General features: G+C 40.7%; 2 protein-coding genes across 2 annotated transcripts in view; one reads left to right on the forward strand and one right to left on the reverse strand.

The window, feature by feature from the left end:
- phgdh (phosphoglycerate dehydrogenase) overlaps window positions 1-9498 on the reverse strand; it is a 54853-nt gene extending 45355 nt beyond the window's left edge. Inside the window, exons 1-3 of the mRNA XM_084315372.1 lie at window positions 9289-9498; window positions 6361-6512; window positions 632-697 (exon numbers count right to left, since the gene is read on the reverse strand). Of these exons, the coding sequence (XP_084171498.1) occupies window positions 632-697; window positions 6361-6512; window positions 9289-9426 (356 nt within the window). The 5' untranslated portion in view covers window positions 9427-9498. The remainder of the gene's footprint in view (window positions 1-631; window positions 698-6360; window positions 6513-9288) is intronic.
- A 1718-nt stretch (window positions 9499-11216) lies between these two features.
- Window positions 11217-12284, forward strand: part of cfap210 (cilia and flagella associated protein 210) — a gene marked incomplete at its 3' end in the record, with an annotated part of 58643 nt that continues 57575 nt past the window's right edge. The window contains exon 1 of the mRNA XM_084314355.1: window positions 11217-11259. The remainder of the gene's footprint in view (window positions 11260-12284) is intronic.

Here is a 12284-nt window from a genome sequence, read left to right on the forward strand (position 1 = left end):
CACCGCGGCTTCCTCGTAGCGTTGGGCGATCAGCATGGAGCAGAAAGTTCGCTATTATGGGATGTCGATCTAGTTGGTCCAGTTCCAGGTTGTATAATACTATATGCGTTCAAATCATGTTGTTTATCGAGTTATTTGCAACCGATCGATGTCCAGTGTATCAAGATGGAGTCCCGCTAGCGATACCGAGTGCCCGGACGAAATATGGGTGAGCACCACTTCCGGCGCGTCGCTTCCGGTTTTGGCGATTCGCCGATCGGCCACCAGATGGCGGTCTTGAACCGTTGGAGAGTTGAGAGGAGATCAACAGCAAGTCTCAAGTCTCCGTGGGTGAAATATGATTGCCATGACAGATTTTTGAAATATTGATCTCAAAGACGCTGTAAGACGTCATTGGCAGATTAAGCATGGCGAGCAATGACGTCTAAAGTCGTCCTTGGCGATTAAAGGGTTAAGTACATTTAAAAGTAGAAACTTTTTTACTTTTACTCAAGTGTGTTTTTAGCCAGATACTCTGACTTTTACTTGAGTACGATTTTGAGACGGTACCCATACTTTCACTTAAGTATAATTTCTGGGTACTTTTTACAGCCCTGGAAAACTGTCACTTGTAAAGTAGAGAGTTACTTACCTAGAGAGACACGTTACCAGGGAGCAGGTCAGCTCAGCGGCACTGATGGTATTTCCACTTGGTGTACTAGAAGAGATGGTTTACACGTACAAAATGATGAGAAAAAGGACAACACACACACAACAGAATGGAAGTCGTTGCAGTTTTACTTAAATGTTATTTACAAAGTAATTAATTTACACAAGGAGACATTGACCATATTCACACGGTGGCCATTTATCTCTTATGTAATGCTCAGGTTGGGATTTCTCTCCACCCTGTCCCAATCCCAACCAGAGCAGAGCATAAGAGCAAAATGGCCACCGTGTGAATATGGTCAATGTGGTACAAACTTCATGACTCACGTCATCACTATACATTTACATCTGTTTTAGTTGATCTTTTTAAATGATTTTTTTTTTGTATTATTTTGAAACGTTTTTAACACTTTCAGTGCCACCAGGTGGCGCCAGAGTTAGTGCTTGAATGCCACCATCCACTTTAATGTTAACGTTAATATCGCCTAATCTATGTTTTAAATTATGGCTATGTGTCTAATCTGCCCGTCGCTTATCAAAGAATCATTTTCCAGTCAGTGCTGTCAAGGCAGATTGGTTTTTTATCGCTTCATTTCCGTTTGAGAGCATTTTGAAAAGCACCCGTTTTGAGGTAAAAAACAGCCCATTCTGGGCCATTCTGTGATAATCGTCTTTTACTGGAATATTCCAGAACGTTGATATTTGTCGGCCTATTTATGAATCGTTTTCAAATAAACGCTAGATGATCAATATTATACGTACACGCACGCCCATTCGAGCCGCGCGCTGATAATAGCCGTTTTCATTTCCTCTTGGTTTTTTCAGTAAAACCGATAGAGCACATTTCACAAAACAGCTTATATCTTCATCAAGAATAGTCTGATTATCCTGACACTGATAACATAGATTCCTTACCTGACATCAGATGGTATCCAACTGGTATATTCCAATTCCTGATCACCATTCGAAAAAAATCGATAAGTGTATAGATCTAACGTGTATACAGTAGAACTCATGATCCGCGGCGCTCAGAGGATCCATAATGAACTCTGGTAACCAGTGGCGGCTGCTGGATTTTTCTCCACTAGGGGCGCTATACCAAAACATTTAGCAAACATGTACCACGCAACCGACTCATGGCAAGACGTGAGCGATTCGACTCACGCTCACGGCAATGAATCGGCTCTTATGAACGAGTCGCTCAGCTGTTACTACAACAACACACAACAACCAGTCAAATAAAGTACAGTCTAATTCACAACTTGAAACACAATATATAAATAGAAAAGTTAGAAACAAAACTCGCTCCGTCTCCAAACACACGCAGAGAGAGAGAGAGAGAGAGAGAGAGAGAGAGAGAGAGAGAGAGAGAGAGAGAGAGAGAGAGAGAGAGAGAGAGAGAGAGAGAGAGAGAGAGAGAGAGAGAGAGAGAGAGAGAGAGAGAGAGAGAGAGAGAGAGAGAGAGAGAGAGAGAGAGAGAGAGAGAGAGAGAGAGAGAGAGAGAGAGAGAGAGAGAGAGAGAGAGAGAGAGAGAGAGAGAGAGAGAGAGAGAGAGAGAGAGAGAGAGAGAGAGAGAGAGAGAGAGAAGCGTTAGCTGAGTGGCTGAGAGAGAGGGAGAGAGAAGCGTTAGCTGAGTGGCTGAGAGAGAGAGAGAGAGAGAGAGAGAGTGAGAGAGAGAGAGAGAGAGAGAGAGAGCGAGAGAGAGAGAGAGACAGAGAGAGAGAGAGAAAAAGAGAGACAGAGAGAGAGAGAGAAAAAGATCGCGACTCACCAGCTAAGACAGAGTATTGCAAATCTACCTTGTTGTTGTTGTTAAATTGACAGCAGAGCAGGCAGCAGGGCTTGATAAAGTATATATCCACTCCATGGCATTGTCCATTGTGCATGTCCCTCCACACTGCATCCATTATTATAGCTTATAGCCAACAAGTACTGTGTGAGATAACAACAAATAGCTGCATCTCACAACAGCATAAACTCACTTTGTTTAATTGAAACGTGGTGGGCTTGATAAAGTGTATAATCCGCTGTTGATGATGTATATCCAGATCCAGACCACTGTCCACTGTCCAGACTGCATCCGATCCGCCATATAGCTTGTTAGCTGTTAGCACCACAACAAGACAGTACTTGATTTCTTTGTCCATTTCCGCGTCGAACAGACTGCAAACTACCTGGCGTTCTATCGCCATGCTCTAAGACAAACTCTAACCTTAACCAACTTTGAAAGAGTGCCTAAGCTTAACCGTCGAAAGAACTTGCAGTCACGCTCTAAGACAAATAGCTCGCATCTCAGTCACAACAACACAACTATCTTTACCACCAAGCTAGAATTGGAACATAGAAATTGGATTCGGCCAATCAGAGATCGTCTCCGCGAAATGCTGCTACGGAAAAAAAACTGACGTCGGCCAATCAGAGAGCGTCTCCGTGAAATGCGGCTACAGAAATTCTTGACGCTGCTGCCTAGACCGCTTCAAATCGCGCCCGGATTCCAACATAATAGTCATATTTCAACGCACAACGCGTTACGCACTGATTGGCTGCGACGGATACAGCGATCAACCAGTGACGCGCACTCAGAGCGCTATTGCGTCTAGCCCGGGCCGAGAAATACAAAAAAATAAAAAAAATAAAAAAAGTATGTCACTTCCTGTTCAGGAAAACGAGTATTTTTTATTTTATATATTAACGTTATATTGTGCATTGGAAACACAAACATACTTAAAATGAGTAAATATTATTCATTTTAAACATGTTTATATTATTTATAGGGCTATAAAACAAAAAACAAAAAAGTTTTTTTTTCTTCTTCTCTCATTTAACAGGTGGGTCGGCGCCCTAGCGCCCCCGGTGGCGAGCCGCCACTGCTGGTAACCCCGGCTGCATCAGTGGACTGGAAAATGTGGAGTACAGGATTTTTTCCCCCATCCATTTTCATTGAGTCCATTCCAAAATCCCTTATGTCATCTGGGAGACGATAGGGGGCGCTTTTTTCCACATCTGATCGCCAGCGGCTCTCGGGTAGACTAGGGTAGGCTCGCATGATGCAATATGATTTCAGATCGCTAAAAAAAAACTAAAAAAAATTCAGAGAAATCTCGTGAGTGGCTTTCAACGTAACTATTATAAATCCGAGAAAACTCGTGAGTGGCAATCAAAGTGTTAATTTTTTACTCTGGTGTTTACATTTCTGTGAATATTGTTTTTATTATGTACTGTTTACATTTTGTACAATCGTTGTTTCTGTAAATTAGGGAAACCTCAGATGCTTACGATTTTAAATAAAGGTTGAAATGAAATGAACAAATCTAGCTGAGGGTTTTATCCAAAGTGACTTACAAGTTGTGTGCAACAAGTCAGCAGGAAGGGTACAACTCTGGCAGCTAAGGGTCAGTAAGATTGTTTGTCAAACAGTGTTGAACTTGAGTGCTACAGTCTTGAGTGCATAGTAGTATAGACATATTAGCATAGTAGGTAGTAATATAGACATATTAGCATAGTAGGTAGTAGGCAGTAATATAGACTAGATATATTAGCATAGTAGGTAGTAGTATAGACTAGATATATTAGCATAGTAGGTAGTAGACATAGTAGCATAGTGGGTCATAATACAGACATATTAGCATAGTAGGTAGTAGTATAGACATATTAGCATAGTAGGTACTAGGTAGTAATATAGACTAGACCAGGGGTCAGCAACCTTTTTGACATGGAGTGCCTGTTTGAAATATAGTTGTAACTAGTGTGCCTCAACAATATTACATGCATCGTAATCTTTTTTTCTGATAATCAGGTATTTTTAATGATAATCTTTACATTATTACATCATTATTGTTATTGTTATTATTAACAATATTATTATGATGGTTGTATCAACCCTAAATCTGAGTTTGGGGGGGGGGGGGGAATGCAATGCAGACAAACAGCTGCATACAGTGCGACCATTTCACTCACATTTGCCCATTCATTTTTGGACACATCACACACCATCGGTGTGTGTACTGTACGTGTGCTGTCATAGCTCCACCTACAGGCCTAATGGAGAACACCAGGAGAACACCAGGATGTGAATGGAGGGTGAATGTGAGGTATATCGTGTAAATAAGTTTTGATTGATCGCAAGACTACACTGTAAAAAAAATAATAATAATAAGTTACCAGAACTTAAAAATATTGAGTTCAGTTACTGTGCATTAAGGCTTTCAGTTTTCAATCCATAATAAGTTAACAGACAAATAAATACACAACCACATTATTTCAACCTAATAAAACTATGTTTATTGTCATTGTTTTAAGAACACAAGTTGACTTGGTAATACTCACATTTTGAGTAAAAAAATGGCTTTTAACATGTGCAATGTTCAATGAAATAGAAAAATAAATAATAAAAATTGTTGATTAATCCCACTGGTCACAATGGTGACCGTAATAATGTTTTTGTTATAAGGCTCTGCAAATGTTACTGAATGATGTAGCAATGTATTTCCAGCTAAATTGAAATAATAAACAAATAAAGGGTCTCAATTAAATATATGGTAGTAAAAAGAACCTGTGGGAGGATTTCAACAAGATAAATGCGACAACAGTGCAAAATATTTCACTATAATATTTCAGAGCAAAAAAAAAAAAAAAAAAAAAAAATTTTTTTACTGCTGCCCCCTGTGCCTATGCAAATGCCCCCGCGTGCCTATGCAGGCACGCGTGCCTAGGGTTGCCGACCCCTGGACTAGACATATTAGCATAGTAGGTAGTAGACATATTAGCATAGTGGGTAGTAATATAGGCATATTAGCATAGTAGGTAGTAATATAGGCACGGTAAGACAGTACAAAGGTTAGTAGTTTTCTTTTTACTATACTATACTTATATATTATACCTCCCTCACTGTCCGAGACTCTCCCTCACTCTCCACCTTTAAATCCCGACTCAAAACCTACCTGTTCTCCCAAGCATACAACCTTCCCTATACCCATAACCACAATCCTCCAACCTACCACCTCCCCTTCCCTACTTTCTCTCCGTCTCCTGTCCCCCTCCCCTCGGTTTCCTTACTTCCCTGTCCAGTTCGCATCTATTCGAAAGGCAACCGGTTCATGATTCCGCGTTCGCGTTTTGCTCTCTGATTGGCCACTGCTTTTTCTGGTCGCACCAATCGTGTGACGGCAAGTTCTTTCACCGGTTAAGCTTAGGCACTCTTTCGAAGTTGGTTAAGGTTAGAGTTTGTCTTTAGAGCAGGGCGATAGAACGCCAGCCCTGATTCCCCAAACTCTAACCTTAAACAACTTCGAAAGAGTCACCTAAGCTTAACCAGTGATAAACTAGGCGTTAGGTAGTTTGCTGCTGGTCGAGGCGGAAATGGGCACGTCACGCGATTGGGCGCACATGTCACATGACCAGAAACGTCAGTGGCCAATCAGATTAGCAAAACGCATGAACCGGTTGCCTTTCGAATAGACGCGTCCAGTTCCCCTACTGGACTCTGTATTTGTTACTCGTTAGCCGTGGTTTTATGTCCTGCGTATTCATATTGTTGCTTATTCTCTGTGGTTCTTTGTTTCTCTGTTCATTTGTTTTGCTCATTGTCAGCGTCTTTGGGTTCTTGAAAAGTGCTTTATTATTATTATTATTATTATTATTATTATTATTATTATTATTATTATTATTATTATTATTATTATTATTATTATTATTATTATTATTATGACTTACTTCATGACCACGATGCCCTTCCTGGTGGCGGCGGCCACGTCCACGTTGTCCACCCCGGTCCCGGCTCGTCCCACGATCTTCAGGTTGGTGCCGGCGTTGATGACGTCCGCCGTCACCTTGGTCGCAGATCTCACCACCAGGCCATCGTAGTTCTGGGGAGACGGTGAACAACAGCTATTGTAAGGTTTTGGGGAGGCTGGCGTGGCTATGTTTTTAACCCTTTCACTACCACACTATAGGGCTGACCCCTATTAGTCGATTAGTCGACTAATCGGTCGAAAGGAGCCGTAGTCGACTAGCCAACCTCTTAGTCGAATAGTAAAAAATAAAATATATATATATATTATAATCTTTAAAAAAAAATATCATTCTTTCCAAAAGAAAAGAGGCCTAGAAGCGTGGCTAACGCTAATGGCACGCATACCAGAGGCTAACTGCCTACGAAAACAGGCACAGAGGCACAGAAAGAGGATTTCACCCGTCTAATGAACACACTAGACTAGACAAATATCAAGATGTATCCATCAGTGGACCAATTGCATACTTTTGCAGAGGACAAGAAGCCTTCAGTCGACTCCTTCAGACATTAAGCACCCCCCACAGCCCAAATGGAATGATAAAAAAAAGATTTTAATTAAAAGATTTCTTTTTTTTATACTTTTTTTTCTTTTCTTTTTTTGACCAATAGTCGACTAACTGCAAATTTTGGGCAATCATAGTCGACCATCCAAATCCTTAGTCGGGGACAGCCCTACCACACTATGGTTAACCGTCTGTAGTGTGATAGTAAAGGGTTAACCTTCTGTAGTGTGGTAGTGAAAAGGGTTAACCATTTGTCACGTGGCAGTGAAAGGGTTAACCTTCTGTGTGTCGTCGCAGTGAAAGGGTTAACGTCATGTTAACCATTAATCTCAAACGCTCTCTGTCTGAGCTGTCTGTTACTCTCATTTATGATGAACCAGCTTACTGGTATGAATTCTCTAGCGTACAGAGAACATCACTTTTTGCCTGGAAGGAACAACTCCAATTCTCTGATAACAAAATATTAGGGACTCAGGTCCTGCTAGCCAGGTGCAGCTCACCAGTGTTCAGTTCTTCCTGTGTGCAAAACCTTTATTTATTTTACTATCCTTGGCCTCGTGGCTCACTTCGCAGACCGTCTTCTGTTCTCTGTATCGAACTGAGACTCTGTGCACAGAATAAACCATCTTCTTTCCTTTCCGTTGACTCGATCTCAATCTGTGCACAGAATAAACCATCTTCTTTCCTTTCTGTTGACTCGATCTCAATTTCTCTTAAAGGAAAACTCCAACATTTTGGGAAATTATCTTATTTGCCATCTACCCTGGAGTTAGACAAGAAGATGCATACCTTTTTTCTTCTCTGTGCATGCAGTAGGAGTATAGGAAGACGTTGGGAACTAGGCTAATGGAGGAACCTACTTCCAGTGACTGATGCTACGCTAGGCTAACAGTGCGCGTCTTCCTACTCCTACTGCATGCACAGAGAAGAAAAACGTAGGCCTATGTATCTTAACACTCCAACATTTTGGGAACCCTGGAGTTAGACAAGAAGATGCATACCTTTTTCTTCTCTGTGCATGCAGTAGGAGTAGGAAGACGTTGGGAACTAGGCTAATGGAGGAACCTACTTCCAGTGACTGACGCTAAGCTAGGCTAACGGTGCGTGTCTTCCTATACTCCTACTGCATGCACAGAGAAGAAAAAGGGTATGTATCTTCTTGTCTAACTCCAGGGTAGATGGCAAATAAGCTAATTTCCCAAAATGTTGGAGTTTTCCTTTAAGTTTAAGAATTTTCCATGACACACTATACTCAGTATAGCACTCATTTATATATTTGATATCCCGTTTAATCACCTGCACATTGTATATTACTATTGCACTTTACTGTTACATTTGCACTCTGGTTGGAACGCCAAACTTCTTTTCGTTGTACTGTACTTGTGCTGTATGATGACAATACACTTGAATCTAATCTAATCTGTAGTATAATGGACTGTTTATCTACTGTGAAAGGGGCATGTTGGTCTAGTTCTAGCATAACCCTGTCTATGATGACATTTCTAAAGTGGTACATAAGATAAGATAAGATATTCCTTTATTGATCCCCTTGTTGGGGGAGATTCTGGCTTTATAGCAGCAAGGGGGAGGGGGGGGTACAGGTATGGGCAGGGTAATAGTAGAAATACATAAATAATATAGGCAATAAAATTGTATCTGAATATAAAAATATGAGAAAAAATAAACAGTGTAAATAATAATAATCAACTCAGAGAATATAAACTGATACAAATATGCACTATTGAAATGCATTGCATACAGGAGTATACCGTCAGATTAATTGATGTCATTACAGTGTGATCATAGACTGCACGGATGTTCATAGTTTTCCTACCTTGCATTCTACCGTTGCAGTAGTTTCTACTTCGACAAGCTGCACCACGTTGTGTAAAAGGTTGAAACGCTTGTTGTCTTACAGTCTTTGATCACAGACAGTCACATAAGACATAACTCGTCATGCATTATTGCCGCCTGTGATGAGAGTCAGGCCTCCCTCCTGGCAACGAGGATGCAGTTGCATCAGATTTGGAAGCAGTGGGGCAGGGCGGGTACTAAACAAGCAGTGATTCTCAATTTGTGGACGCCCTGTTCTGAATTAAGATTTCGAAATCATCTCAAATGTTGCATGTGATGATGCCACGTGCAGAATCACGTCAACGCAACAAGCACTAGTATAGCCATGCATGACGACCATAAACTGGGAAATAACTTAACGCGTTAACTTCTTCAGAAAACAATTGCACAGTAGCTTTGTTATTGTTATTGATTATTAGCCACCGAGGACATAAGTGCACGATGTGTGCGCAGTCATATTCCTGCAGAGATGCACACACAAAAAAAAACTACCTTGATCTCCGCGATCAACTCATCCATCTTCATATTCTGCTTTTCCGTGACTCGGATTCCATTCTCCTCCAGGATCTTCTTGCAGCAAGGATCAACACTTTCACTGATTAAAATACTCTTGATGGTGATCGGGGCCATTTTGCAGGGTTCTGTAGTTGTTGGCTAGTTGTTGGACACAGCAGTATCCTCTCTGTCTGTGTGTCTGTGTAATAACGTGCTCTGCTCAATGATGCTCTGCGGGGTTGGAGAACCAGCATCTCCACCAGAGAGACACGTCCCCGCCTCCAAGTGAACCCGCCTCCAAAGAGCGCTTTTTTTTTTTTTTATTCTAGCAGGCCAAAAACTATAATAACCAAAACTCGTTCAACTTGTTCCTATCACGCTACTACAATAGGAAACGTTCAAACCAACAGGAACAACAAACTATATATAAAAAAAAAGTTGAAGTCCAAGGCAGCTCTACACATTTTAAAAAGCCTTTATTTGCACTATGCATTGAAAATGGGGGACCCTGATGTAAACAAGACAAACGGCTTTCTCTGGTCTGCATCCCCTTAACAATTGTGTGTATTGAGCCGTACTGTACTGTACCCATTCTGCAATATGTTAAATAAAGTTTTCATTCATTCATTCATTCATTCATTCATTCATTCATTCATTCATTCATTCATTCATTCATCACATAGGTCTCTACATTGATTGATTGATTGATTGATTGATTGATTGATTGATTGATTGATTGATTGATTGATTGAACACTTTATTAACAGATTGCAGAATGGGTACAATACAGTACAGCTCAATACACACATTGAGTTTATTCATCTCAACAAGTGCGTATATTCACGAGCCAAGTGGCTTTTGATTGTTTTTAATTCTGCAGACACAGTCGATCACCTGATCCTGACTGAGGTTTATGCCGCGTTCACGTTACGTGGGAAGAAGCGGAAGAACCAGCTTCCGACTGGGAAAAACCATTCACGTCAGCCTCCTAGTGGTAATTCCTACTAGGACATATGGGATTTTTTTATAGACCCCGATATCTCCCACTTCGTGTCACGAATTGCGGAAGTATGGATGTGGGCGTTTCATCGAGTCAATGCGTGAATGCTTCCTAGTTGTAGCAACGAGATGTCCTCTGGTTCTTCCGATTCTTCCCACGTAACATGAATGCGGCATTAGCACATGATGCCCCTCTCTCTGGTTATTACAGGCCAGTGGTCCGGTGTGTGTGCGCCCTGCTGCAGACCGAATCAAATGTGGAAATGTAGGGGGCTATTATTATTACACTCAGCTCAGCACGTCTCTTTTGTAATTTGCTGTCTTTTTACTTTTTTTTTAGACCTGTAGTTATCAGAATGACTCATTGCTATGGGGACAGTTTGGGTCACAGAGAATAAAGTTTAGAATGTATAATGTCCATGTTATCATGTTAGAAAAGGGTATATATATATATATATATATATATATATATATATATATATATATATATATATATATATATATATATATATATATTTGTAGCTGTACATACATTTACATTTATTATATATTTGTAGCTGTATCCTCATATAACTCACATAAAAAGTAAGCATATATAAATTATGTTTTACACAACCTATGTAGTCGGAATAAAACACAAGGAAAAATGTACTGTAGCAATGTTATTTTCCAGCTGCACTTAAAATAGCGCCATCTTTCGTCCAGGCTTTGTATGACGCACAGTGTTCCAAGCGTTGCTTGGATACACTAACAAATGCGTATCTTGATGTGGTAGTTTGTAGTCCGTTGACTCTGGAAACGTTCACGAAAGAGGATGAGAGATAGATACCTATTTTGAACGTTACGAAGCAAAATAAGTTGCTCCAATTATTTTTCATTTTGAATCATTGTTGGAACAAAGATATTACGCTGCGTCAATGGCGACATCGGTTGTGCAGTATGGGCGAAGGAGAGGATCCAGTGCAAAAGGTGAGCGTAGCACTTAACAGTTAGTTGGACGAATTATCTTTAGCAACAACGGATATGTTCCTTTTCCTGTAAATGTAGAAGATTAAAGTGAATAACAATAAGTCAACCACACTCGGTTCAGAGATGTATCAATGTGACTCATCAAACAGGCAGATCTTTTAAAATGCATGCATGCCAGGGGGCCTATGCTTCTGGTGGCCCTAAAAACATGGCTGTGGCCCCAAAACACGACTACTATTTAATGAACACACACACACACACACACACACACACACACACACACACACACACACACACACACACACACACACACACACACACCAGCCTGACTGTCCTGATTATGATTACTGTGCCACTGCCTGCCTATCTAGTGTGTATACATGTATGGGCTTTGAATTGTCCCTGTACACTGTTTTTATTTTTATTTAATTTTTTAATTATAGATGCATGAATGCCTATAGTGAGTGAATGTACAGAATATGTTTTAAATCTTTTTATATTAGCTTTAATGTCCTTCTATTTTTCTGTTTCTTTCTGGCTTAAACATCTGAATGAATGAATGAATGAAAACTTTATTTAACAGATTGCAGAATGGGTACAATACAGTACGGCTCAATACACACAATTGTTAAAGGAAAACTCCAACATTTTGGGAAATTAGCTTATTTAACATCTTCCCTGGAGTTAGACAAGAAGATACATACCTTTTTTGTCTCTGTGCGTGCATTTAGCTTTGGGGGGGAGGAGACTGTACATTTGGAGGGGGTGGGTGGGTGGGGGAGGAGACTGTACATTTGGAGGGGGTGGATGGGTGGGAGACAAATATACATACGGCGGGGAGAGAATATATACATGTGGTGGGGAGGAGACTGTCTATTAGGAAGGGGTGGGGGGTTTGGACATTTACGGTGGCCAGTTTCGAATTGCAGCCTCCCGTAGGTGCTCTTTAGAGCGGTTTTGAATGTGGGTAGGGATTCACATTCGTTTACAGCTTTGGGTAGGGCATTCCACATTGATGTGGCATA

This window comes from Notolepis coatsorum (assembly GCF_963971535.1).
Source record: "Notolepis coatsorum genome assembly, chromosome: 5".
Classification (NCBI taxonomy): domain Eukaryota; kingdom Metazoa; phylum Chordata; class Actinopteri; order Aulopiformes; family Paralepididae; genus Notolepis; species Notolepis coatsorum.